The sequence below is a fragment of the Suricata suricatta genome, chromosome X (genome assembly GCF_006229205.1).
Source record: "Suricata suricatta isolate VVHF042 chromosome X, meerkat_22Aug2017_6uvM2_HiC, whole genome shotgun sequence".
Classification (NCBI taxonomy): domain Eukaryota; kingdom Metazoa; phylum Chordata; class Mammalia; order Carnivora; family Herpestidae; genus Suricata; species Suricata suricatta.
In genome coordinates, this window is record NC_043717.1 from 18838508 (window position 1) to 18863450 (window position 24943).

Consider the following 24943-nt stretch of genomic DNA (forward strand, 5'->3'; position numbering starts at 1 on the left):
GAAATTCAAAGGAGGGAAAGATTATTTTTAGCTTTTTCTTTTTTTATGGGGGAATGGTTTTGGAGGAAAGGTCCAAGCAGAGATGATAGGGGAAATGTGTTCAGGTAGGAGAAACCCTGAGCTCAGTGTAGAGTTGGGGTCTTATGGGGACATTGGACGTTTTTTTTTTGGTTTGGCTGAAGTGTGTGTGTGTGCGCACACGCATGTGTGTGGTGGGGGGATACTTAAAGAGAATGTAGGGGACAGCATGAGGGAAAGATTGTTTGGGCACAGAATTTAGAAGATGGCAAGAGTGTGAACTTTATTTGGAAGTAGCAGGGAGCCATTAAACATTTTTGAACCAAGGAATGACATCATCTAGCTGATGCTTTAGAAAAATGACTCTTGGAGCACCTGGCTGGCTCTATCAGAAGAGCACGTGACTCTTGATCTTGGGGTTGTGAGTTTGAGCCCCACATTGGGTGTAGAGATTATTAAAATAAATACACTTTTTAAAAAAAGGGCTCTTGTTTCTGTTATTTGAAATTTTAGTAAGAAGCATTCAACACTTATATCATCAGTGAAAAATGATAAAGGTGAAAGGAAGATGTCTAATAGTATCATTTAGGCTGATGGAAAGAGAAAGTAGAGAGAGAAGGAAATCAATGGGGGAGGAAGTTTCTGTAATACTTAGAACATAAGTAAATCACAATCCCAGATTAGTGATTAGTGTTAGATAGTGTATTATTTAATTGGTTTCTTATTGTTGTAAGTTTGGGCTTAAGTAGAAAAGGTAGCATTAAGGTCATTGCAAAAACTTAAGGCAGACAAGGTCCTGTAGCTGGACTTCAGAAAAGTCTAGAACTAGGAGCCAAAAAGCTATTGGTAAACCTCCCCTCCCTGGTCCTTCTACTTTGTTTCTCAGGGCATTCACTGGATTCTTTTATTTTTTATTTGTAAACCTGAGCCCACTAGTCTAAGCTGTAGTTAGAAAATGGCCTTCCTCAAGTTGCTGTGTTACAACCAGGGGTGGTGGTGGAGGTGGGGAGAAGACTGCCTGACTCTTGCTCCTGGGTTCAAGATGAACTTGTTTTTACCATTTTGTAGCTAGTGCCAGTCCGCTCTGGCCAGGAGAGTGTAAATACACTGGCAATTTACTTACCTAGGTTGGATGATCAGTTAAGAGAGTTCAATGTAAGGGGTGCCTGGGTGGCTCATTTGGTTAAGTGACCTGAGTCCTGATTCTTGCTCTGGTTGTAATCTCGCAGTTTGTGAGATCAAGCCCCGAGTGGGACTCTGCGCTGATAGAGTGGAGGTGCTTGGGATTCTTTCTCTCCCTCTCTCTCTCTGTCTCTCCCTCCACTTCTGCTGTCTGTCTTGCAAAATAAATATACTTACAAAAAAAAAAGAGAGAGGAAGAGGTCAATGTAAGGCAGAATTCCCAAAGGCTGTTTATTACTACAGTTACGCATTATGAATTTTTATAGTGGTTTAATGTACTGGTTGAAAGATAGGCTACATTAAATTTAGAGAAGCAGTATGAAAACCGTGCAGAGATTTCCCCCCAGTAAGCTGTAGAGTGTGTTTCAGTTGAACTTTAATAAACCTCTTTACCCATGTGAGAATATGAGGCATATATACAGACTGAGAGGAGACGAGAGTGCTGGGGTGCTAGAAATGTTCCAGATGTTGGTCCTGGGTAGTGTAGTGATTACAGGTTTATGCATGTGTCAGAATTCATCAGGATTTGTATACTTGGTGTTTGTAAGCAGTATCTCAGTTAAAAAACTAAGCACGGCAGACTTGTTCATCTGCCTTGCCTTGTCCTATAGATGCCCATATATCAATGGACAGTATTTAAGTTAGTTCCCTTTTGTTCTAGAGAGAGACATTTTTGATAGGTGTTCATCTCACATAATTTTGAGTGCTTCAGAAATATAAATATCACAGTGAAATTTTTAATAAATGATCCAAAAAAAGTCATGCTTGGTTTTGTTTTTTTTCTGCTTTAGGAGCAGTAACTGATGAGAATCAAAGGCCATGGATGAAGATGGACTTGAATTACAACCACAAGAGCCAAACTCGTTTTTCGGTGCAACAGGTATAACTTGGGTTGTTCTGCTTCCCAGCTCCCACATTCGGAGTTGGTTATAAAGTGGACAGATTGCTAGACTCTCACATTGATGTTCACATTGAGGTACTTTTTGTCTGGTCAAGCCTCCATTTGTTAAAGTGAACACATTCTTATTCCCCTCGTTGAAAACATGGTTCCCTCAAAACCAACAGTCAGTTCTTGTCTGCAGCAATCTGGAAATGTCAGTGTCCTCTTCACTTAATCTCTTGCCCATTTCCAGCACTGAGTCCTGTTATTTCTCCCTTGCTCACATCTCTTCATTCTACTTTTCACCACATAGACATTTATTTTCCTTACCCTTAGTCTCTTGTCTACCCCACCAATTAGAATACCCATCATAAGAGAACACATAGATTGTGTCATTTCTCCGTTTTCTGTTTATTACCCAGGAGGTAACGAATAAACCTTAGGCCTTCCACACTCTGACCCTATCCTACTTTTTATAACCCTGTCTCTTACAAGGGGACAAAAGGAGCCCTTTGCTTCAGGAAGACAGAGTCTTACCTCACTCTCCAAACTCTAAGGGATAATAAATTCATGAAGTTCTAATAATACAAAAAAAGTATTCACAATTTCAGATTACCCATGATTCCAACTATATAACGTTGTAAACTGATTTTGCTAGGTTTTATAATGTAAAATGGTTTTATATCACACTAGCTAGCTACCCTTATAAATAAAACGTTGACTGATTTTTCCATTGGACTTGAAATCATATTGCAGTGTATTAAAGAAATAGTGATTAACTTTATCAGGAAATTGAATATTAATGATATTAATGATTTTAAATTTTAACTTTTCTTTAGTCACTAAATCCAGAAGGGGTATATGTATTTCCCTTTACAACTTGGGATAATCTTTTAGTTCACGTTTGATAACTTGACTTTGATAATGATCAATGCAAAGGTATAATTCTTTATTAGAGCATGAAGTATAATTAATGTGCTTGAAAGAGAGACTAAGCTCTTTGGAGAAAAACATACACTCTTTACTAGCTTAATCTTGCCACAAACAAGCCTGGGTCATGGGCCAAGTGGTAGATTGAAAGGCTGTTGCATTTTCGCACTGATTGTTAACATTTAGGGTCATTTATCTTTGAGCAAGTCGCTTACTCTATCAGCACCTCCGTTTCATGTCCTAATAATAATGAAACCTCTCCTTACAGTTTTTCAGAACACTTCCCATACATTCCCATTTGATCATCACCATAGTCCTGTGAGGTATGCATGGCAGATACTACTGTCCTCGTTTTATTGATGAGGAAACCAAAATTCAGAGGTTAAATGACTTACCCAAGGTCACAAAACAAATAAGTGTCCCAACTCTGTTCTCTGATTTAGCTTTTGTATCCAGTCTTCTTGCCACCAAACGCTTTCATCTTCATGTCTGCAGAATGGAGGTTACAGTGATCTGTTGCTGATGCCAGTATTGAAAATATGAAAACAAATGGGTGTAAAGCATTTTGTAGAAGTCCTATAGGAATTAAAGCAGACATATTTGTTTTATTATTTCTAGATGTAATTAAAATGGATATTAACTGGCCTTAAGATTTCTTACATTTTTAATGATATTTTTGGCCCTAATCGGTCATTTCTGTTTGTTAAACAAAGCCATGTGTATTTGTGGGCCTGGCCAGTGACACACAGTCATTGAGTTAGGCAGCTGCGTGGACTCAGCCTAGTCTGCGTCTCATCCAGAAGCACTAGTCAACAGAATAGTGTTTTAGGTAAGACTTTCATAAAACTTTGCTTTTCCCTACACTAGGATCCAAGATACTAGATTTGTTTTATCTTATGTTAGTTTTTGGCAAAGATATCTGTTTTTCCATTTGTGGCACTCATTCAGAGTAATATTTATGGAGTACCATAATCTGTGCAAATGGTGTGATCTTGGTGAAGTCATTTAACCTCACTGGGCTTCAATTGATTCAACCCTCTATCTTCATTCCTTAACTGCAAAGTAAGGTTTCTTATATTCTGAGGAGCTGCCTGGGGAATTAGGGTATGGGAGGGTGGGGAATAGGAGGAGGCTGGAAAGAGCTGGAATACCCTGGCAAAGTGGGGGCAGTCTCCACTCCACCTAACCTTGGCCTCCACCTCTCCAGAGCACCTGCACTTGTATGTGTCTCCTCTGTCTACAGAGGTTCCTTAACCAGTTATCTTTTCTCCTTAACTGTGGCCTTCTAGCCCTCTTTTCATTTATGCCCTGATCCTTTTATATCCTAGATTCAGAGGATAATTCCTGAATTTTCATAGTCATAAATAGAGGATATTGGTAAGATACTACTCCAGAACAGGGGGGAGAAAGGGGAGAAAAATGGATAAAAAAATATTTGGGAGAGAAGGAAAAAAGAAAAAAATACTAGTTGAGGAGAAAGAAATGGAACAAGAAGGAAAAAGAAATGAAAAACACATATAATGGAGTAAAATGGTGTATTTGCCACCCGAAGTTATGAATCACTTATTTTTATAATCATCCCTTAAGTACCTATGTATATGAGTTTAACTTCAGTGAGCCTAGAATTTTACTTTTTGTGAATGTGTGTGTGTGTCTCAGTTGTTTAGTTTTTCTCTATTCCTTATCACTTGATTTGGGATGAGAATAAAAGTTCATGTATTAAAAATTTCTATTCTGATATGATTCAAAAATAGATTCCCTCTTCTTTACCTTAATGTCTGAGAAAACTGAGAAGCTCGTCTGTTTTACTGCTAGAAATTAAATAACATTTACATTATTTGAGGTAGACATGCACACCTACCTGAAATTTGTGGTTTTAATTTTTTTTTTTTAGGAGCTGATGCTACACACATGGATGGTGATCAAATTGTTGTGGAAGTACAAGAGACTGTTTTTGTTTCAGATGTTGTGGATTCAGACATAACTGTGCATAACTTTGTTCCTGATGACCCAGACTCCGTTGTAATCCAAGATGTTATTGAGGATGTTGTGATAGAAGATGTTCACTGCCCCGATATCATGGAAGAAGCAGATGTATCTGAAACGGTCATCATTCCTGAGCAAGTGCTGGACTCAGATGTAACTGAAGAAGTTTCTTTAGCACATTGCACGGTCCCAGATGATGTTTTGGCTTCCGACATTACTTCAGCCTCAATGTCTATGCCAGAACATGTCTTAACGAGTGAATCCATACATGTGTCTGATGTTGGACATGTTGAACATGTCGTTCATGATAGCGTAGTAGAAGCAGAAATTGTCACTGATCCTCTGACAACGGACGTCGTTTCAGAAGAAGTACTGGTAGCAGATTGTGCCTCTGAAGCAGTCATAGATGCCAACGGGATCCCTGTGGACCAGCAAGATGATGACAAAAGCAACTGTGAGGACTACCTTATGATTTCCTGTAAGTCTTGGGGTACAGTGATTGTCAAAGGTATTTTGAAGGCTGTCTTTCCTAACTTATATTAGGGGTGAAATTTTCTTGACTTCTATAAAATTGAAGTAAATCTTATAGACGTACCTGCATTGTTGTTTCAGTTTGGAGCCTTTTAGATAACTCAAAATTAAGAGAAATGAAATGGTACAGAGGAAAGAGTCATTTCTCTGTAAGGACACAGTAGAAAGGTGAGATTTCTTCCATCTAGAAAGACAGAGATAGAAAGGAGTAGAACTGAACTTTCTGAAATCATGAAGGATGTGATTAGGCTGTTAAGAACCTTTATTAGAATTAGGAATCCTCTTGAAACTTTTTAGAAGGAGTTCAGCTTGGGAAAACATGTATAACCAAACTGCTTATGTTCTTGTATATGGATGGATAGTGCTACTTCTGTGCTACTTTTGTACTTTATTCTACGTACATGTAAAATGCTACTTATATAACAGATGGCATGGAAAAGAGCTCTGGCATAGTATTGAAACATTAAATGATTCCAAAACATGATTTCAAGTATGATGGACTCATCATCAAAGTAAGGTATTGTGGAACACACTTGTACATTTTTTAACCTAACGTCCGGAAGGATAGCTATGTCTTATAACATATTTCTTGGTACCATTTTCAGAGAGAAAATACTCAGTTGGATAAACCACAGTTCTGACCCAGTATGGGGATTCTCATGCCTTTAGGAACTAAACTTCAAACAAATAAAGACTTATGGACTATTTGCTTATATAAATTCACAAGACTATTTGCTTCGCTTGATTACCTATTATAATATAGGAATTTAATATAAGCATATCTTGGAGTCCACCAGCATTTTAAGAAATACCTTTTAAAAGTTCCAGATTTTAGAAATCTGAATTCTTTGTATGAAGAGGAAGAAAATGCCTCCATTCAACACGTGTGCATTGGGGCCCCCTACCGTGTGTTAGACATGGTTGTAAGTAGTGCAGATATGGATAGGTGATAAACACATAAAACCATTGTTCTTAGCTTACAGTGTACTATAGGAGAGAAAGATAGGTTGCACTGTGATGCAGAGGTGTAACTAAATTGCAGTGGACACAGTGGAATTGCTGACCTTTGAACTCATGGATGAGTTCTAGTTTTACCAGGTGAAGAAGCGCATGAGTGAGAGGGAGACCTCTCTTTGTGTACTTTCTGGTTAATTTGTTAGAACAGATTTCTAGAAATAGAATTGCTAGATCAAAGGGTATATACATTATGAGTCTGGTGAATAGTATCTCAATATTTTGCCTGGTAATAACTCCTCCACCAGGTTTATGAGAATGTCCATCTCCCTACACAAATGACCAGCACAGGGTATTTTCCATTTTAGCTTTTGCCACTCTGACAGGGAAAAATATGGTAGCCTGTTTGAAGTTTGAATTTATTTCATCAAGGTAATTTTGGTAGTAATATAGAATAAGAATAAGGTGAAGGAGAGACTAGCGGTAGAGAGTAGTTGAAATGGTTCATTTATGAGATAAAGAAGATCCTAAGTACCTTTGTAGGAATGGGGACAGAAAGGGAGAACTGGATTCAGGACAGTTTAGGAAGTAAAATGGAAGACAGATTTGGCGACAGAATAGGGGTGGGGATCTGAGGGAGGAAGAGAATTTATGGACGACCCTGAGGTTTCTACCTTGGGGGATTGGGTGCCTGGTCATGCTATTACCTGGGAGGAGGAGGAGATTTGGTGGAAAGATTTTGATTTAGGACCTATTAGAAGTTTGAGTTGCTTGCTGGGGACAGTCTGGTGGATATTTCTTTTAGGCATGTGATAATATGAACTTGATGCTTTTGAGAGAATTTGTGGCTAGTGGAAGACATTTGGGACAACAGTATATAGATGTATGTGGAAATGGGTGGTGGTTCCTCAAAGAGCACCTTTTTTTTCAAATGTTTATTTATTTATTTTGAGAGAAAGCACACACATGTAGGGGAGGGGCAGAGATAGAGGAGAGAGAGAGAGTTCCAAGCAGGCCCCACACTGTCAGTGCAGAGCCTGATGTGGGTCTCAATCCCATGAACTGCAAGATCATCGCCAGAACCAAAATCAAGAGTCGGACATCCAACTGACTGAGCCACCAAGGCACCCCTCAGAGAGTGCTTATAGAATAAGAGTGTTGAATATGGATCCTTTGGGTATTTGAGAAGTAGATAGAGAAGAGCCCATGAAAACCTGGAGGTTTTGGGAAGAGAAGAAGGAAAAAAACCTTTTGAGAGTGTTTTTAACAGTGTTAAAGATAAAATATTCCTGGAAGTGTCAGTCACTGAGAAGAGAAAGTGGAGCGGTTTTATTGAGCAGTTAGGAGGTCATTGGTATCTTAATTAAAATAGTTTCAATAAAGCATGGGCCAGTGGCAAGGACATGGAAGAGATAAGCTGTAATGGATTGAGAAGTTGGTGGAAGTGAAGTAGGGGAAGCCGTTGTATAAATGGCCATTTTGGTCGGTGAACGGACTGAAGAGGTGGGAATACAGCTTTTGATGTTTGGTTGGATGGTGAAAGTGTGTTGAGCATATATTTATAGGCTTACAGGTGCAGGACACAAACCGTTGGACAGAGACTCAAGATAAGGGAAGGGCTCCCACATGGAGCAGTTCCAGAGAAGGGGGAGGGAATGAGGTCTAGGGCAGCAGTGAAGGGGTGTTTGAGGCCCCTTCTCTGAGACTGAGGCAGTAAAAGGAGCTTTAAAATCTTGGGATCAGAGCGCTGACTGTCTCAGTTGGTAGAGCTTGCTACTCTTGATCTCGGGATTGTGAGTTTAAGCCCCATGTTGGTGTAGAGATTCCTTAAAAATAAAATCTTTAAAAATTAATAAATAACATGTTTTTAAAAACAATGTTGGGAGCTGTTTGCTTTGTGTAGCAAATGTACCTGCTGATGCAGAAGGACGTGCAGACGTTGAGTGGAAAGCTGAAGAGACGAAGGGTTGAAAAGCATTAGTCTTACAGGGAGAGGGACCAGGGCAGGAATCTTAAGAACTCAAAGGATAGATTGCCTCGCTGCCTTGAGGGGCCGCCTGAGATTGGGAGTCTGAAGTCTGTATGTAAGATACATCATTTAGGATGAAAATGTCATTTTTAAATACTACTGCCAGATTTCTTTTGCAAGACCAGGCAACCCAGAGGCAAGGCTGGAGAAAGTAAGGAGTTGGGTTCATTGTGCTTGATGAGAGGAAGAGGTACCTGTGAAAAAGGTTCAGGAGAAAGCCTTCTTGGCTCTCCTTAACTTCTCTTGTTGTTTAAACCTGGTTTTTCAAAAGTGAAATGCATAGATAGCATTGGTATGACCTTTAGCTGCAATCTGTCTGTTGTCTTTGTTACTCTTTTAGGAAGTTCATCACTCTAAGAATGTCATAAAACAAAACAAAAAAACAGAGGCTGCTTTAGTAATGATTGACATAGTATCCTGGATTCTTACATTGTATTATGGAGTCCAGACTTATAAAATTTTCATTAAAAACCTTATAGTTATCTTTCTTTTAGACGCTGGGTTTCTTAAGGATGGACACAAACTGCTGTTGTGTATTTTTGTATATTTAATATATGTATATAAATACATATTTTAATAATAACTGATAATTTATTGCTTTCCTTTTAAAATAGAATGTCATATCTAAGCTCAAAGAATACAAAGAACACACTTACGCACAAGTTACCTAATCCCCTTCTTTTACTATAATGTAATGGTTTGATTGCTTTTAAATTGAATTTAGGGATGATGACTTTCTTTTGTTTTTTTTTGTTGTTGTTGGTTTTTTGGCCATATCTTTGGGGCTTTTTTGATCATATCTTTTGTCTTCTCTATCATGCAGGCACTTCTTGACTCATTTTTCCTCTCTTCCACACCCTCATCCCTTTTTTCCCTTCAAAGTATGGTCGTGTTAAAAAATTTAATTTACTGTTGGCTTTGGAATCAAACAAATTGGATGCTTTAGAATTAATCAGCATTTCTCTTGTTTCTGCCTCTCAGTACTGCATTTCCACTTAAAACCTAAATTGATTTCAGAACTTTAGGATTGATAAGGGCTTTGTGGTAAGTGTGTAGCGGAACTATGGTCTCATTTTCTCCAAGATAGAGAATGCACAGATGCTATTATTATTATCAGTCCACTTCAGTGCTTTTCATGACATGGTGAGAGATGGTAGTATCTATAAATTGGTGTGATATTTATTCATCACTTTATGGATCAAAGAACATGAACAGATAACTAAATACTCTTCAAAAATGTCAATAAGTCATTGGATCTAAGAACCTAATATAAACCGCTTTATAAAGTCTTTAGTTTCCATGTTGGCAGATTTCTTCGTTCTGAAGGTCTCATTTAAAATGATGATGGGGCACCTGGCTGGCTCAGTCGTTTAAGTGCTAGACTCTTGATTTTGGCTAAAGTCGTGGTCTCACAGTTCATGGAATTGAGCCCGTGCGTCAGGCTCCACAATGACAGTATGAGGCCTGCTTGGGCTTCTCACTCTCCCTCTCTCTCTGCCCCTCACCTGCTTGCATGCTCACTCGCTCTCAAAATAAATAAACTTTAAAAAGTAATAAAATGATGATGAAGTAGCATTCCTCATTATTTATGTTGTCATGATAGCGTATATAGACACAAATGTTCTTTTTCATATTAGAGCTGCCTTTGAGGCCAGGATGACCTCTTTATCTCGTCTTTGCAGTCTAGAGGTTAAGATGGCTTTTAAATTGATCTGTTTCTTGAAGACAGGAACTCTCCACTGCATCTTGGCCATTATGTATCTTCTTCATTGAACCCTACACAGATAGGCATGAAACAAATAGTTGTTGAGTATATAAAGACTATTGCTGAAAGTCTCTAGGCATCATGCCATATCTAAGGTGTTAATAATAACATTTCTTCCCTCCTGCAAGCTAGTGGTTCTTACTTGGCTTTGGTTGGGCTAGATATGGTGGTACTGAATTTTCTGGGTTTCTGAGAGATGGAATGTTGAGTCATCCACTTGTTAGCCAAGTTGGTTTTTAGTTCTTTTCTAATCCAAGACAGCTGCCAGACATCCTTGATTTCTTTGCAGTGGTCTTCAGCCTCCCAGAGTTTCACTTTGCAGCTGTATACTCAAGATGCTATTTTGTTAAGTATCAGTTTGTACAGTAGGGAAAGTTGGAGAAGATCTGGTGATGGTGAGTCAGGCACGGCCTTACAACAGCTGCAGGAAGCAAAATATTCTCTGGGTGCCTCTTACATGGACTTGATCAACAAGAAGTCATTCTTTAGGTCTTGTTGACATATCCCATGTCTTTTAATTAGAACAGTTAGGTAGAGGATGACCAGGAGCTAGGTATTCCTTTCTCATCCTAGAGTCTGCGTACGTGGTAAAATAAACTTTGTGGTAACAGCTTTAACACACAATGTCATGTAACACATGCCATACAGTTCGCCCATTTAAAGTGCAATTCAGTGGTTTTTAGTGTATTCACTAACTTGTGCAACCACCATCAGATTTTAGAAGATTTTTGTTACCCCAAGGAGAATCTTCATACCCTTTTAGTTATCACTCCCATCAACCCTGTCTGTCTCTTCCAGATCTAAGCAACCCCTAATCTACTTTCTGTGTGGATGGCTTTGCCTGTTACGGATATTTCACGTAAATAGAATTCTATAATCCATTGTCTTTATGACTGGTTTCTTTCACTTAGCATGTTTTCAACATTCATGTTGTAGCGCATGTCAGTGCTTCATTCCTTCTTATAACTGAAGAATACTCCATTGTCTGGGTGTACATTTTAGTCCATTTGTAAGTTTCTACCTTTTTGGCTGTTACATCTGTAATAATAACATTTGCATGCAAACTTTTGTGGACATATGTTTTCATTTCTCTTGGGTATATTATATATATGTGTGTGTGTGTATATATATGTATATGGGAGTGAAATTGATGGATCATATGGTAATTCTTATGTTTAACCTTTTAGGAAATTGCCAGATTGTTTTTGCAAAGTGGCTGCATTTCCACCAGCAGTGTGTGAGGGTTCCAGTGTCTCCACACCATTTGAAGCACTTGTTAATGTTATCTTTTTATTTATTTATTTTTAATCATAGCCATCCTTGTGGATGTGAAGCAATATCCTGTTGTAGGTTTGATTTACATTTCTCTGATGGCTAATGATATCGAGCAGTTTTTCATGGTCTTCCTAGCCATTTGTACATATTCTTTGGAGAAATATTTGCCTTGCCCATTAAAAAAAATTTTTTTTAATGTCTATTTATTTTTGACAGAGAGAGAGACAGGGAGTGTGAGCTGGGGAGGGGCAGAGAGAGATGAAGACACAGAATCCAAACTAGGCTCCAGGGTCTGAGCTGTCAGCACAGAGCCTGACGTGAGGCTTAAACTCAGGGTACTGTGAGATCATGACTTGAGCCAAAGTCAGATGCTTAACTGAGCCACCCAAGTGCCCTGATGCCTTGCCCATTTTTAAATTGAGTTACCTTTTTACTATTGAGTTGAAAGAATTCTTTGTATATTCTAGATATAAATCCCTTTTAAGATACATGATTAACAAATGTTTTCTCATGTTCTGCCAGTAGTGTCTACTTTCTTGATAGTATTCTTTGGTGCACAAAAGTCTTAAATTTTGATGAAGTCCAGTTTATATGTTTTTTTGTTACTTATGCTTTTGGTGTCATATTTAAGAAGCTGTTGCCTAATCCAGGTTATGATGATTTACACCTATGTCTCCTTTTAAGAAAGTTTTACAGCTTTGGTTCTTACATTTAGGCCTTTGGTCCATTTTGAGTTTATTTTTGTTGATATTGTGAGGTAGATAAGGAGCTAACTTCATTCTTTGGCATGTGGGTATTCAGTTGTCCCAGCACCGTTCGCTGAAAAGACTGTTCTTTCCCCATGGAATGTTTTCGGCCCTCTTTACTGAAAAATAGTTGACTGTAAATGTGAAGGGTTTATTTTTTGGACTCTTAACTCTGTTTCATTGATCTGTATGTTTACCCTTATGCTAATTCTATGTTGTCAGAGTGCATTGTGAATTTGCAACATTTATTACCCTAAATATTAAATTCTAAGTTTTAAAGTTCAGACAAAATGCTTAATTTGGTCTTAAAAGGTGTAGCAAAATTAATAAGTGATGGCAACGTAATATGTTCTTACAGAAAACAAGGGTACTTGGGTATGTCTGTCTTTTATAGCAACTTCAAAGGAAACTACTAACACACTTTTGGAGCGTGGGATCCTTCCTGCCGAAAACTGGGCGGTTGGCCAGAGAGTTTCTTTTCTAACATAAACCTATATGATGATGAATCTTTTCTAATACACATTTTAATAAAATATATGCTTTCAGTTATTTTAAGCAGTTTTAAAATAGATAAACCAAGAAAAATCTAGCAAATAATTTAAGCTTAGAACTCTTTCAACTAGTTTGGTTAAATGAAAGTATATCATCATTTTTAACCTGTTGGTTAAAAAATTGGAAGTTTTATTGTTGATTAAGAAATTGGAAGTATTGTGCAGACCATAGCTTTAATAACAGTATTTTATGACAGTGAGTGTGGAGTAGTAATATAGCTGTGTTCTCTCCATTTTAGTTGTTCTTATATTCTCAAGGCCAAAGGTGTTTTCACTAAGATCCACTTGTATTCAAAGTACTATTTTCTACAGTGTGCAAATACTTGTATAAAAGCTCAATGTTAATATGTCATTAGATTGGTTAGTTTTTAACTAATGCTTATTAAACTCTTTTGGTCTGGTGGCATATATGTAATTAAGTCCATTTGAGTTAGTAGTGCAAGGAAGACCTCAGGTGCTAATGTGTGCAAAATGCTTTCAGGCTCATCAGACCTCTTTCCTAATTACCCTTGAGTCAATTTGCATTTCCATCAGAAGATGGAATTAAGTTCATTTGATGAGGTTTGTTAATAAAGCTCACTTTTCAGGGGGAAAATGTTTATGACTATATTTGTGGTTTGATTGTTAGGAAGTCAATGTGGACAACTTAAAAAAAATTTTTTTTGACTTAAACTTTTTTAGTTCAAGAGATACTATTTAGTTGGGGATTTGTTAACAAGCTGGTAATGATAAAAATAGGTAATAATAAACCTTCAATAAATAGTATCTATGTGTCAGAACTTAGTATATATTATTTTCTTTACACAGCCTTATAATGTTGATGTTACCATTGTTTTTTACAGATTGGATAATAGGATCAGTTTAAGTAACTTGACCAAAGTTGCACATCCATCTGGCATTAGGTTGAGGATTTGAAATCAAGTGTGTTTTATTCCAAAGTGTCTCCCCTTCACCCTCCTATTGCCTTCCTTCCTGTGTGTCTGTGTGTGTATTTATATACATCTGTGTGTAAAGCTACTATTACACAGCAGTAGAGTTTGGCTGAAGTAGCGCTTATTGGCAATGGAAGAGGGTAACAGAATTCAGTGATTGTTAAAATTTACAATATTATTGAATCCCCAGTTTCACCAATAATTTAAGGGGCTCACACAGTGTCTTAGTTAACTCATGGCAGAAACCACGCAGACAGCCTCCAAACCCTCTGCCATTGGTTTTCTTTTTCTTTTTCTTTTTCTTTAAAAAATTTTTTTTAATGTTTTATTAATTTTTGATACAGGAGAGACAGAGCATGAGATGGGAAGGGTCAGGGAGAGAAGGAGACACAGAACTGGAAGCAGGCTCCAGGCTCTGAGCTAGCCGTCAGCACAGAGCCTGACGCAGGGCTCGAACCCACGAACGTGAGATCTGACCTGAGCCGAAGTTGGAGGCTTAACCGACTGGGCCACCCAGGCGCCCCTGCCATTGGTTTTCTACCTAAAAAAGTTACTTCTTTTTTTTTTTCAAATTTATGTTTCAATGAGGAAAAGGAATCATACATAAACTCTTGCTCATGTTTACTTTCCTTGTATCTTCATTCAAAAACATTATTGACCAGCCGTGATAAGCTAGGAGCCTTGGTAACTGTTAGAGATAAACATTGAAAGTCTTTGGCTGTTAGAGTCTAGTCCTGGTGGGAAGACAAGCAGATCATTACCGTTGATTGTGAAAAGATGCACAACTGAATGTACAAAGTATTTTGGAAGCACTAAAGGAAGAAATTGCGGGGTGTGGATTTTTGGTAGATGAGTTAGCTACATGCTATGAAAGCATTATTTATTTAAAAAAATTTTTTTAACATTTATTCATTTTTGAGAGACAGAGTGTGAGTAGGGGAGGGGCAGAGAGAGAAGGAGACCCAGAATCCGAAGCAGGCTCCAGGCTCCAGGCTCCAGGCTCCAGGCTGTCAGCACAGAGCCCATTGGTGAGCTCGAACCCATGAATTGCAAATTCACAACCTCAGCCAAAGTCAGATGCTTAAGTGACTGAGCCACCCAGGCACCCCTATGAAAACATTATTTATAATAATAAACCATAATGGTTTATAACCAAAGGTCTGTGGAAGCTTGGTTGAAGACCGAAGTCAACATATTTCATCTCTAGGCCTATGCATTTCCTTCCCTCCCATCTTGTTTTGAAGCAAATTCCACACATCATTTCATAGATATTTCAGTATATATATATGTGAAAGACAGGATTTTTTAAGCGAATGAAACAATGTCACGATCACATCTTTAAAAAAATTTGAGGTGAACTCAATTTGAAGGATAAATGGGTAGCTTAGGAGGGAGGAATGGCAGAGAGGAGGAAGGAGAATGTATTTAAAGGCAAGAAGATGTGAAAGATCTTGGCGTGTTCAGACCCTTTGGAGTGCAAATTAACAACTTTGGCAAAGAGAATGGAGAAAATAGTGAGAAATAAGATTGGCAAATAGGCAGGGCCCAAAATAAAGGCCCTTGCATGCACTAAGAAGCCTATTTTACCTTTTTGATGTGGGGAGCTGTTAAAAGGTTGTAAGCAGATTCATAACAACATGGTTAGATTGGTAGTTGAGAAAGATCATCCTCATGGCTATATTGAGAGTAGACGAGGTGCGAGTAAAATGAGAAACAACAAGTGCACCACGGGAGACTCTAGTCGTTCAGGTGAGAAACAGATGATGATAGTTTGAAATAAGGTTCTATCAGTAGAGTTTGGCAGAAACTGCTTCATGACATATTTAGGAAGTAGAATTTGGATTAAATTTAGGCTTAAGGAAGAGGGAGTATTCAAAGCTCTGTCTCTGGTTTCTGGCCCTGGCAGATGGCAAAGCCATTACCAGAGGAGGGACATTGTTTGGACACGCTGAAGATGTGTCCACAGGGTTGCTGCGTATTGCCGTCCCTGTTGTGCCCATGGCCTGCTAGTTAGGTGTTTTGACCAGTTGGTCTGATGTTAGCTCCTAGTTAAGTACAACTTTTGGTCATAGTAGACTTCCAATAAAAAGTGGTTCTGGGAATGAATGAGGAAATAAATCCAAACTTCCATGTTTAATGCACGAACTCTGAGGATTAATGCAGTCTATTTTTTCTGTACTTTTTACTGATATAAATCTGATGATTTATGTATTGATTCTCAGGGATATTAGCACAGGAGACATGGTAAAATATTTGTTTATTCCTTCGTTCTGTGGGCTGATGGTTGGATGTTCATGTATCTTACCATTATTTTTATATATGCACTCTGTCATTTTTGTTTTGTTTCTCAAGCCATTTAGTAAGCCACAGAATAAAATTTTAGAATTTAAAAATACCTATCCTCATGGGAATGTTTCTGAAATGTGAGAAAAGTCTTATTTAAAGAAGACATATTGAATAAGCTTTAAGCTTGTTTTGATAAAATTAAAAAAAGATTTTTATTAATCCATCTAAAGCTATAGTCTTTACTGTGGGTGTTCTGAAACGTATTTAGAAATCACCACTGAAATTAATGAATTAAAGGATCAGTTTATTGTTCATTCTCGATGTCAGATTTGCATCAGGAGTAAAGCACTCAAGTAAGGCAAATATATTGTTGTCCTCCCTCTCCCCACCAAAACTCAGATTGTGTAAAAAGTCTGTATCTTGAAATCCTTTGAAACAATTGGAGCTTCATATTGGCCTCCTGACTCCTTTTTATTGTTTATCCGCTGCAACCTAGACAAAATTGTCCAACAGCTTGCCCTTTGAGCAGATCTGTGGTTACTTTGTGGGATGGTGGGGGGTGGGGAGGGGAGAGTGAGAGGAGGGGAGAGTGAGAGGAGGGGAGAGTGAGAGGAGGAGAGGGAAGAACATGCCTCTCCTTTGAGGATCTTTGAGAAGCTCTTCAGTGTGTGGAACCAGTGCCTGCAATTTCGAGTCAGCCATCCTTTCATTTGGGCACCAGCCCTGCTGCTCGCTAGCTGTATGAATTTGAGCAAATTCTGGACTTCTCTTTGGCCTTGTTTTTTTTTTTTTTTTTGGTAAGATGGCAGTCCTGCTACCTGACTGATCAGCAATCACATGTACCAGGCACCCAGCATGGAGCCTGCCTATCAGTAACTGCTGGTCATTGTTGTCCACACAGAATCTCTCCGTTGGTGGCATCAACCAGGCTGGCAGGACTGACTCAGGACTGGCTTCACTTAAGACCTTCCTGTTGTCTCATCAGGGAATTCCTGGGTAAAGGCACGCACAGGGTGGGATTGTAATAGTCATTCCTTTCTTTTCCCCCTGAATTTATGGGATTAAAAAATCAGTTCTTGGTTAGCTAGGTTTAGTTAGTGCAATTTTATCAGTGCAATTTGGCAAATATTTTTCAGTAGTTCTATCTCCAGCCCATGCTAGAGATCACTGTGACTTAAGAAAGGCACTCGAATGTTTCTGATCCTTTAATTCCCTTTCTACAGATTAAGGCTATAATTTCATTAAACTTTTGAACCTCTCCAGGAAAGTTTCAAGAATTAAAAGGAGATCAGATTATAACTAATTCTCTGAAATCTTTCATAGGCTATATAACAAAAGTAAGATGGAATTTTAACCCCAGAAAGGGTTCCTGAGGAGGAAGCAAGAAAGGGAGGTCCAAAAGTGAACTTTGAAGTGTATTATTCATCTACAAGAACATTTGCTTACTCAGCAGAATGCTTCCTGCAAGTTACTTAGTTTTTTAGGTGTTTTTAGGTGTTGTCATTGATCTCATGATAAAAGAGACGGACACCACTCACCACAGTGTCTGGGACCTAACAGTTACTTATGAGCTCTGGTAACCTTTGAAAAGGAACTGCCCACCTGTGATATCTGTACTAATTAAGTAGCCACCCACCCACACAGGCAATCTTAGGGCTCCTTGAATAGTATCAAGCCTTTTATTCTGTAGTTTTTTCGTTTGATTGGATTTTGGGTTTAGAAGGTTTTTTTTTTTTGTTTTTTTTTTTTTTTTTATGTTTTTAATTTATTTTTGAGAGACCGAGAGAGACAGCGCTAGCAGGGGAAGGTCAAAGAGACAGGGAGACACAGAATCTGAAGACAGGCTCCAGGCTCTGAGCTAGCTGTCTGCACCGAGCCTGACGCGGGGCCTGAACCCACAAACTGTGAGATCATGACCTGAACTGAAGTCGGACGCTTAACCGACTGAGCCACCCAGGTACCCCTAGAAGTTTAAAAATTGAAGTGATTAAGTAGTAAGACTGTTGGACTTAGAATAGGCTCTTGGTTCAAAGAACCAAATTCTTTCTTTCTTCCTCAGCAATACTGACTATAGGTCGTCTTAAAAGGCCCGATTTCCCTCCTGACATTAATTCTAACATTCATACCTGGGGATCTTGTTAAAATTTTAGAAAAGATTTGTGTATTCAGACTGTCCCTTGAAGTAAGTTATTTAGGAAGTAAAATGGTCTTTATTTTTCTTTCAAATTAACCTGTTTCAAGATCTACTAGGTAGCTTCTAGTTCTGGAAGGCTAGGATTCTGTGACTGAATCCTGTCCTCCTTGTGGGTACTGGTACATAGGTTTATAGGTTTCAAACTTAATTAGACTGTCTTTGAAACCTCATTGTGTCCTTATAGCATGGAATTTCCTTCTGAATTGTTTGTGCCTTCTAAGAAATATATCCTTAAGTTTGACTTACTTCTCCATCCACTTAGGTTTTTTTTTTCCTTTGAATCGTCCTTTTCCCAATGACTCCCCTCTTGAAGCCTTTTATCTTCAGCTCCTTTCTAAAATAGTTGCTTTCTAGCCTTGATGTAATACAGACATTGTTCTGAAAAGTTCTTCTCATTTCCAGAGATCAATCCACTGTTTTCTAGATCCCCATGTCACCTTCTTTCTTGACCTATTCCCTTATTATAATAGACCACATATCAAAATAACTTCCTAAGGTGTATAGATTGTATACTAAATATATTTTTATTCTACTTTATACTTGATTGATCATTTGGTTAGGCACAGAATTCTAGGTTAAAAAGAATTTTCCCTGAGAACTTGTGAGGCCATGTTTCACTGTCACCTAGCATCCAGTGTTCTAGTTTAGGAGCCTGATGCCATTTTGACTCTCATTCCTTTTAGGTGTTTCTTTTTCTTCTAAAAGCTGTAAAGACCTTCTCTTCATCCCTACTGGTCTGAAATACCATACAGTTGTGCTTAGCTTGGTGTAGGTCTTTTTCATGCAGTATGTTTTCATGCATGGTGAGCCCTTTGAATCTAAAGATTCATGGTCTTCAACTCTCGGAAGTACTTTTCTTTAATATGCTGCAAGAAGAATCTCTGAAATTTCAAACACAGTAAACGTATATCCCAACATTTTTTGGAACCTGTGTGTTCCAATATGGTAGTCATTAGCCACATGTGGCTAATTAAACTTAATTAAATGAAAATTAAATAAATTAAGCATACAGTTCCTAAGTCACACCAACAACACATTTTAAGCACATTTCAAGTGCTCAGTAACCACATGTGGCTAGTGCAGATATAGATCCAGAACATTTCCATCATCACAGAAAGTTTTATTGGTTAGCACCAGTCTATATAGGCTCAGTGAAATTGCAAACATGTTCTCTGTTTTAAAAGTCAGAGAAGTGATGAGAAGTTCAAAGAATATATTACAAGACAGTAGAGGAAGATAGAAAGTAAACTAATAATTCAGAAAAAAGTTAAAGAGAAAAATAAAAATATGATCAAGATAAAAGCCACCATAGAAGCAACTATAAGAATTAAATATGCCTTGGGGCTCAGGTGATGATCTCATGGTTCATGGGTTTGAGCCCCACATCAGGCTCTGTGCTGACAGCTCAGAGCTTGGAGCCTGCTTTTGATTCTGTTTCTCCCTCTCTCTGTCCTCCCCGTGCTCATGCTCTGTCTCTGTCTTTCTCTCTGAAAAATAAATATAAAAAAATTATTTTAAAAAGAATAAATATGCCTCAGTAAATAAGCATGGGCAGAGAACCCAGCTTTAGGGAATCACGATAATGAAATGGTTAAGAAAAAAAGGATACAAAAATGTCTATGGAGAACATGGCTAGATATGGGAGACAAATAAAGGAGACAAACACAAGTAAAATTCTGAAAGAAGGGAACAACCAATGAACTACAAAAATATTTATGATGGAAGAAATTTTTCTAACATAAAGATTAGAATCTTTTAGCGAATTTTCATAAAATAAAGATCAGATCTTTCTTGTTTTCAAGAAATTGATAGAATGATAAAACTAGCAAGTCATAATCATAGTGATGTTTTGTGAACTTTAAGGATAAAGAGTTAGAAGGACATCCATACAGAAGTACTCAGTGTTTGAAGACAGTGAAACAACTCTACAAAGTTCTGAGAAAATGTAACTAAAGATTTAGTACCCAGCCAATTTGTTCTTCAAGTAAAGGCCACAGACTGACATTTTCATGTATTCAAGAATTCAGAAACTATTGCATCCATTAGCCCTTCTTGACAGACCTCCCTATTTGGTAATGAATCTAGCAAACTGAACGACCAATCAGTAGAACTATAGAATGGAGAAACTGACAAAAGGATTGGTAGTGAGTATTGGCATTCACTTAATATCAAACTATAAAATATTTGGGAAGTGGAGGTTTGTCAGTGCATAATTTCCACAGCTTTCATAGTAGGATGACAGCAGATACTGGCTTTAAAATTGATTCATATATTATAAAAGCAAAATATAGCTCTAAATGTTTTTGTAATACATTATCTTTAGAAGGTTAAGAACTAGTATAATGTCTAAACATTTACAGGAAGATCAGCATTCATGTATTTAAGAAATGAATGTTGTATCTGTACTGTATGTCAGACTGTATTGTAGGCACTTGGATACATTACTGAACAAAATAGATATCCATGCTTTTCCTTCCTGGAGATTATATTCTAGCAGAGGTACATTGACATAAATAAGTGATATAGTATAAGTGATACCTTCTTGGGGAGAAGAAAAGAGTATAAGGAGGATTTGGGGTTGCAAATGTGGTCAGAATTTGCTAAAGAGATGACATTTAAGCAGAGACCTAATTTTGAGATATCTGATAGACATCAAACACGCACAAATCTGAATTCAGGAGATAGGACCAAAGTGGAGATGCACAATTGGAAGTTGTTGGTATGTAGATGAAATTTAAGCTATAAAACAGAATGACATTGCCAAAGGAGTGATTGTAACTAAACCAAGGCCAAAGACTGAGGCCTGAGGTTTGTGGCATTAAGAGGACAGGAGGAAGCTCCTGCAAAGGACTGAGGAGGCATGGCCAGTGAGGGAGGAAGAAACCAAAGAGCTTGTGTCCTGGAAGCCAAGTGAGGAAGTGAAGCAGAGTCAAATGAATACAGAGAAGGGGTGACCTTGATGAGCAGTTTTGGTAAAGTCATGGGCCTGACTGAAGTGAGTTTAGAGGATATGGAATGACAAGAATTGGAGAAATGGGATCCAGAGTTTCTGTTTTAAAGAGAGACAAAGAATAATTTGTTTATATGCTGATATAAGTGATCCTAGGTGTAGGGGAGAGAGGGGAGAGGTGGTGGAGCAGTAGAGAAAGGGGTAGGGTTTAGCTAGGAATACAGGTGATTTGTCTATGGTAACGCCAGGTTTAGTTCCAGGTAGGTGGATAGATCTATTGCTGGATCTTCCAATTGTTTCAGTTCTCAGTGAAGTAGGAAGATCAACTGATAGTGAGGATGGGGAGTTGATATTAGAGATTTGAGAGAGAGGAGACTAGAAAATAGGAGGGAAAGTGGCAGAAAAGGTTCACTTCCAGGTTCAGGGTCATGAATTTAAAGTGAAACCATCAGAGTATGTGCATACGAGCATGTGTGTGTGTGTTTCCAGTCAGATTTAGCTGCATGGATGCTGGTGCAGAGACAGTGAGGAAAATCGTAGTTAGGCTAATTTATGGTTCTGCCAAGCCAGTATGATGAAATTAAAAGAAGGGGCAGTATGAGGGATGGGAGAGCAAGTGAATGGGATAGACCGTGGAGTTAAATTTGTTTTGTTGTTGCATTCAAGTAAATTGTAATCGTTTTTATTTAAAAATGACATGTTACAAGGGCACCTGGGTGGCTCAGTCCCTTCAACCTTCGACTCTTGATTTTAGCTGGGGTCATGACCTCAGGGTTGTGAGATTGAGCCCCATGTGGGGTTCTGCGTTGAGTGTGGAGCCTTCTTGGGATTTCTCTTCCCTTCCCTTCCCTTCCCTCCCCTCCCCTCCCCTCCCCTCCCCTCCCCTCCTCTCCTCCCTCGCTCCCTCTCTCTCCTCTCTTCTCTCTTCTCTCTGCTTCCCCCTGCCCCTCTCCATTTGCACATGCCATCTCTCTGCAAAATTAAAAAAAAAGGCATATTACAGTATCCAATTTTCATTAAGTATCTGTTCACTCTTCCTTTTATTTATAAATATGCATAGGGAAATGTCTAAAGAATGATCCATAAATTGATAATTCTAGGTGGTAGGATTTTTTTTTTTAAGTAGGCTCCACACCCAGCGCAGAGCCCAGCCTTACCACCCTGAGATGAAGACCTGAGCTGAGATCAAGAATAGGACGCTTCACTGACGGAACCACCCAGGTGTCCCACTGAGTGGTGGGATTTGGTCATATTTTTATTTCCTTTTAAGGTTGTATTTTTAAGTTATCTCTAGACCCACTGTGGGACTTGAACTCAGAACCCTGAGATCAAAAGTCACAGGCCCTTCAAAATAAGCCAGCTAGGTGCCCCTATGTCCTTTTGTATTTTAAAATACTTTTCTTAACTAGTAAGCTGTATTAATTTCTACAAGAAATTATATATATAGCAAAGTACAAGAAGCATAAAGAAATGGAAATAAAAAAATAATGTATTATCTAAATTCAGGGCACATAAGGTAGTCTAGGGACTCCTGGGGGAGGCGAGACTGAAGGCAGAAGGCCTCTACTTTGGTCAGAGGTCAGTTGCTAGACTGTGCAGTTTGTATCTTATTTGGTAGGAAATGGGGTACCATTCTAGGCTAGCGAGTAAGGGGACTGGATCTTTGTTTTAGGGAAGCTGACTAAGGGCTGTGTCTAGGGGTATGTGGTAGGAACCCTAGGAAGAGAGAGATCAATTGGTGAAGATACCTTTCTATGCTAATTTGTACAAAATGCAATTCTGCTGCAATCCAGTATCACATATTTTTTCTATCTTGGCAAATATTATAATGAAATTTGTCTAGAAACTTAGGTGAGAATAACAAAGCAATATTGCCTATTTCATAAGGTTTTCGTGAGGAGTAAATGGTTACATTTTATGGGCTTACCATCATGCTTACCACGAGGCCCAGGGTCAGGAAGCGTTCCCGTACTCCATGACAGCCGCCGTCCTTCCTTGATGTATACATTGTTTATCACCTTAGTTTTGTGGATTTTTTAATTAAATCAACATTCATTTAACAGTTTACGTGAAGTGGTATCGCCTACCCCAGTCTTTTTTCTTTTCCAGAAATTACTAGGTTCTGAAATCTTAATGAACTATGTTTTTAGGCACTGTACTGTTTATTAACATTGCGCATAAGTATCCCTTATTTTTGGTCTTTAGGAGATTTTACTGACATTCCTTTGAGGCACTATAAAGTACTGCCTACATTTTGCTATAGTTTTGCTATTACTAATGAGATTGTCGATAAGGCAAATGTTTCTCAGTTTTGAAGTTTAAAATGTTGGATGAGATGTAAAGATTATTCTTATATAAGGCTTGAGGAAACTCATGCCAATTTTGCTTTAACAAAACTAGAAAAAATGCTAAGAAAATTTACTAACATAATGATGGAAACTTTGGTTGGTGGCACTAATGGTGTTTTGTTTTCAATTCTGAATTTTATACAGTAAACATGTATTTCTTAAAATAATCAGAAGATGGAACTAAAGGTCTGGGTTCTAAAGATAGGCACCTCTTCTGTCTCTCATCCTTCCCTCATTAGTTCACTGACTTTGGGCAAGTCACATACCATCTCAGAGTCTTTATTTCTCTACCTGGAAAAGGTAAGAATCAAAGAAAATAAAAGTACATAGGAATGATGAGGAAATAGCAAAATGTCGTGCAAGTGGTAGTTATTATTAGAGGTAGTCTTAATTTCCCGAAATTGTGCTCTTCTTTTTTGGAGAGGCTTTGTACCAAAGCTCTGGTTCTTCATTACCACATTAGAAGAAGGCACTTACGCAGAAATCATATGTATGATGACTCAATTTTATCAAAGCTGCCTTTGTCTGTTTTTAGAAATTCCTTTTTAATGGTAGCTCTAAAATCACAGAAATTTTGAATACTTTACAGAACGACCAAAGTGGGCTTTTTTAAAAAACAAATCTCTTCTATAATATTTCATATTCAGAATAATTTTGTAAGTTGAGTTAGTGGGACAGATTCTCAAGGTGAAAATCTGAAGGTGAATTCTACTTTTGTTTATTATAATAGAATAGCTTTGCTTGGCTTAGGTGAGCCTGTATATTTTAAATGTGTTTCCCCACACATTTATGAAAGCAAACAGAAAGGTCTTTTACTCCAGATTATGGGTAAATTAAATACATGACATTTTCAAAGGTTCAAAATGATTAGATTTTCAGTAATCAGAGGTTTTATCTTATGAATACCAACAAACCTATAAAGAAACAGCTAGTCTGACCTTGTTTTTTGTAAACACAAGGGCATTTGATTTTCCAGTACCTGTTAAAATCAGTTTTGACAAACCTTGCCAAAAAAAGGCAAGCTTCATTAACAACATCAAACTCTTCAGAGATGATTTCTCTGAAGATGTAACAGATTTACTCAGGATGCTCCTACTAGTTTGGTGAGATCTTCATCCTTCTAATGCTACCTCAGTTTGAAGCTCTAAAGCTACCTTTAAGAAAATAGTCTTGGCTCAGTCAGCTGGGTATGTCATAAGAATATATAGCTTTGAGAAAGGGTAAGTACACATCAGGCCAGGAATAAGGACTTGATGCCAGTCTTTCTCCCTACCAATTATGTTTATGAAGCATAGTCAAGATACTTGAATTTAGGTAGTTATGTGTAGAGTTCGGGTTACCTCTCTGTTTTTTTCTGTGTGGTTTTTTTTGCTTTTGTTTTTGTTT

At 38.0% G+C, this 24943-nt stretch overlaps 1 protein-coding gene across 4 annotated transcripts in view; it reads left to right on the forward strand.

Moving 5' to 3' along the window:
- The window catches only part of ZFX (zinc finger protein X-linked), a 52674-nt gene that overhangs the window by 20611 nt on the left and 7120 nt on the right, over positions 1–24943 (forward strand). For all 4 annotated transcript variants that reach the window (XM_029930128.1, XM_029930125.1, XM_029930127.1 and 1 more), the window contains exons 2-3: positions 1992–2080; positions 4905–5474. In XM_029930128.1, the coding sequence (XP_029785988.1) occupies positions 2020–2080; positions 4905–5474 (631 nt within the window). In that variant the 5' untranslated portion in view covers positions 1992–2019. The remainder of the gene's footprint in view (positions 1–1991; positions 2081–4904; positions 5475–24943) is intronic.